The 2157-nt window shown below is 46.6% G+C and overlaps 1 protein-coding gene across 1 annotated transcript in view; it reads left to right on the top strand.

Annotated features, from left to right (window-relative positions):
* Positions 1-842: 842 nt before the first annotated feature.
* The window catches only part of CECR1 (cat eye syndrome chromosome region, candidate 1), a gene marked incomplete at its 5' end in the record, with an annotated part of 8622 nt that continues 7307 nt past the window's right edge, over positions 843-2157 (top strand). Inside the window, one exon of the mRNA XM_009708602.1 lies at positions 843-1053. Within this exon, the coding sequence (XP_009706904.1) occupies positions 843-1053 (211 nt within the window). The remainder of the gene's footprint in view (positions 1054-2157) is intronic.

Genomic DNA, 2157 nt, shown 5'->3' with positions numbered 1-2157 from the left:
GGGTGCGGGCAGGGGAAGGATTTCTGATTCACATTTATTTTACCCCTGCTTTTATTAGGTATTTTGACAATATGAAGGTACCAGGGCAAGTTACAGCCTTAGTAAGCAGGTTGATGGTGGCCCAGTACATGGCATCTCCTGGACACTCAGTCTCCCTTTAGGTGGTGAACAGAGGGCTGGATGTCATAACTCTCTACATCCATTGATGTTTGGGAGAATACATTGTCTGCAGGAGTAATGTACTAGCCTACTTTTGGATTAAGGATACCCCTGGGTAGCAGAGTGCAATTCTTATGATATAAAAACATCATACTTGCTTTTGTAACTCTACCTCAAGATTTTGCCCTCAAAAAAGGAAGGGGCAGGTTTTGGATACCTAGTCTTACCCTGCTTGTAGCCCAACATGGAGCATATGACTTTTTTACCTGTCAGCTATGATCTATAACAGCTATTAGAGGAGCAAGTATAGGTGGCAGAAAGATGACCCGAATGCTCCCTAGTTGCACCAGTTGTTGTTACGCCTGTTGTACTGCAGAGCCAACAGGCTCCGAGTTAGATCTTGGGCCCCTATTGTGGCAGGAATGGCTTTGCACCTTTTCTTGTCGCTGCCCGAAGAGCACATGGCTCCTTCAGCACAGCCACTGCTCTGCTGCACCCCAGAGCATGCAGGTGGGAGAATGTCACGTCTGCAAAGCTTGATCTCTGACAATAAAACTCACACCTATCTTAGAGGAAACCTATTTCCTCCTGTACTGAACACCCAGTTGCCAGCTCTTTGCATGCTGAAAGCCAGTTGTCCTGTTTGTTCTTATTCTTCCTCTTCTCTTTACCCTTTTCTACAGCTTGCTGAGAAACTTGACCCTGGTGACAGATGCCCCTGAGCTGGCCTACCCTTCTCAGGCTTTCATTTGGAAAAGATTTGAAGAAGTCTTTCTCATTGCCTCTGGACTTATCTGCTATGCACCTGTGTTCAAGGCCTATTTCTACCAGGGGCTGCTGGAGCTCTATCAAGATAATGTACAGTATGTCGAGATAAGAGCTATCCTGCCTCCGGTACGTATTTTTTGGCTTCTCTAGTATTCTTTTAAATCCTTATTTCTCCATAACTTTTCTCAAGCCCTATCTTGAATTTAGTTTTTGGATGTTTGCATACCTGCCTTTCTAAGGATGCTGGAAAACCTTGATCATATTCAAAGGTCTTTGTTGGAGATTTGCATGGGCAAGGGCTTAAAAGTGAGAGATGCTTTGTTCTTAATGGCTAAGGAAGATACCGACCATGGCAACAGCACAAAACTGCATTGTACAGTCTGACTGGGAGCTCTGTCAAAATCTCGCTGGTTGAGAAGGTGTATCTCAGCTTTGTCTGCACCAGAATCACCTGTTCTGTGGCAGCTCTTCTGGAACAGTTTCCTGTCTTGAACAGAGACTTATTCTGGAATAGTTACATTATTTTAAACCCACAGCTTATTTCAGAATGATTTCTCTGAACAGGCTAGTAAACCAATTGGCAAAGTACAGTATTCCACAGTTTGCAGACAACCTAAAATTTTTGCTATGTATGTGAAGTATGAACTGCTCCTTTCTTTGCCACTAACACTAGAATCTGTTGGTAATAGTTTAGGTCTTTCTCCCTGTGTGTCACCCAGACCTGGTCAGATTGCTGTACAATCCCACGCTGTCCCAACACCTTCCCAAGCACCAGCAGACCTCACCTCTGTTCTTCAGCCATAACGGTTCCCACTTTCCTGGTGGCAATTTCGACACTGCAGGCACACCTTTTCTATACTGGTCTCCACACCAGCTCCAAGCAGGACAGCATGGGGTGGGAGCTCTGTCAGAGAGGCAGATACCTTACCAAAACAAACAAACTGGGTCCACTGCTGCTCACTACACCACCTACCTCCATGTTCTTAACAGTCCATTGCAACAGGAATGAAGCTGCTGTGCAATGTCCATCCAGCAGCACCTGAAGGACCAGGTGGTGGTGGTGGTGGGTTGTGCGTGGAAACGCAGGCAGCAGCTCACTGCTGGCACCACGGCCTCCACCAGACAGAGCAGCCATGCTGACATCTGCTGATGGCCCGACTCCTGAACACACCTGCCAGGAACTTCCTTAAATCACTGCCCTCCCATGCAATGGCTGGTGGGCTCCAGCCA

The sequence above is a fragment of the Cariama cristata genome, unplaced genomic scaffold (genome assembly GCF_000690535.1).
Source record: "Cariama cristata isolate BGI_N322 unplaced genomic scaffold, ASM69053v1 scaffold38679, whole genome shotgun sequence".
In the NCBI taxonomy this organism is placed as follows: domain Eukaryota; kingdom Metazoa; phylum Chordata; class Aves; order Cariamiformes; family Cariamidae; genus Cariama; species Cariama cristata.
The sequence above is the reverse complement of the archived record's forward strand: the minus strand, read 5'-3'. Positions and strand labels throughout refer to the sequence as shown.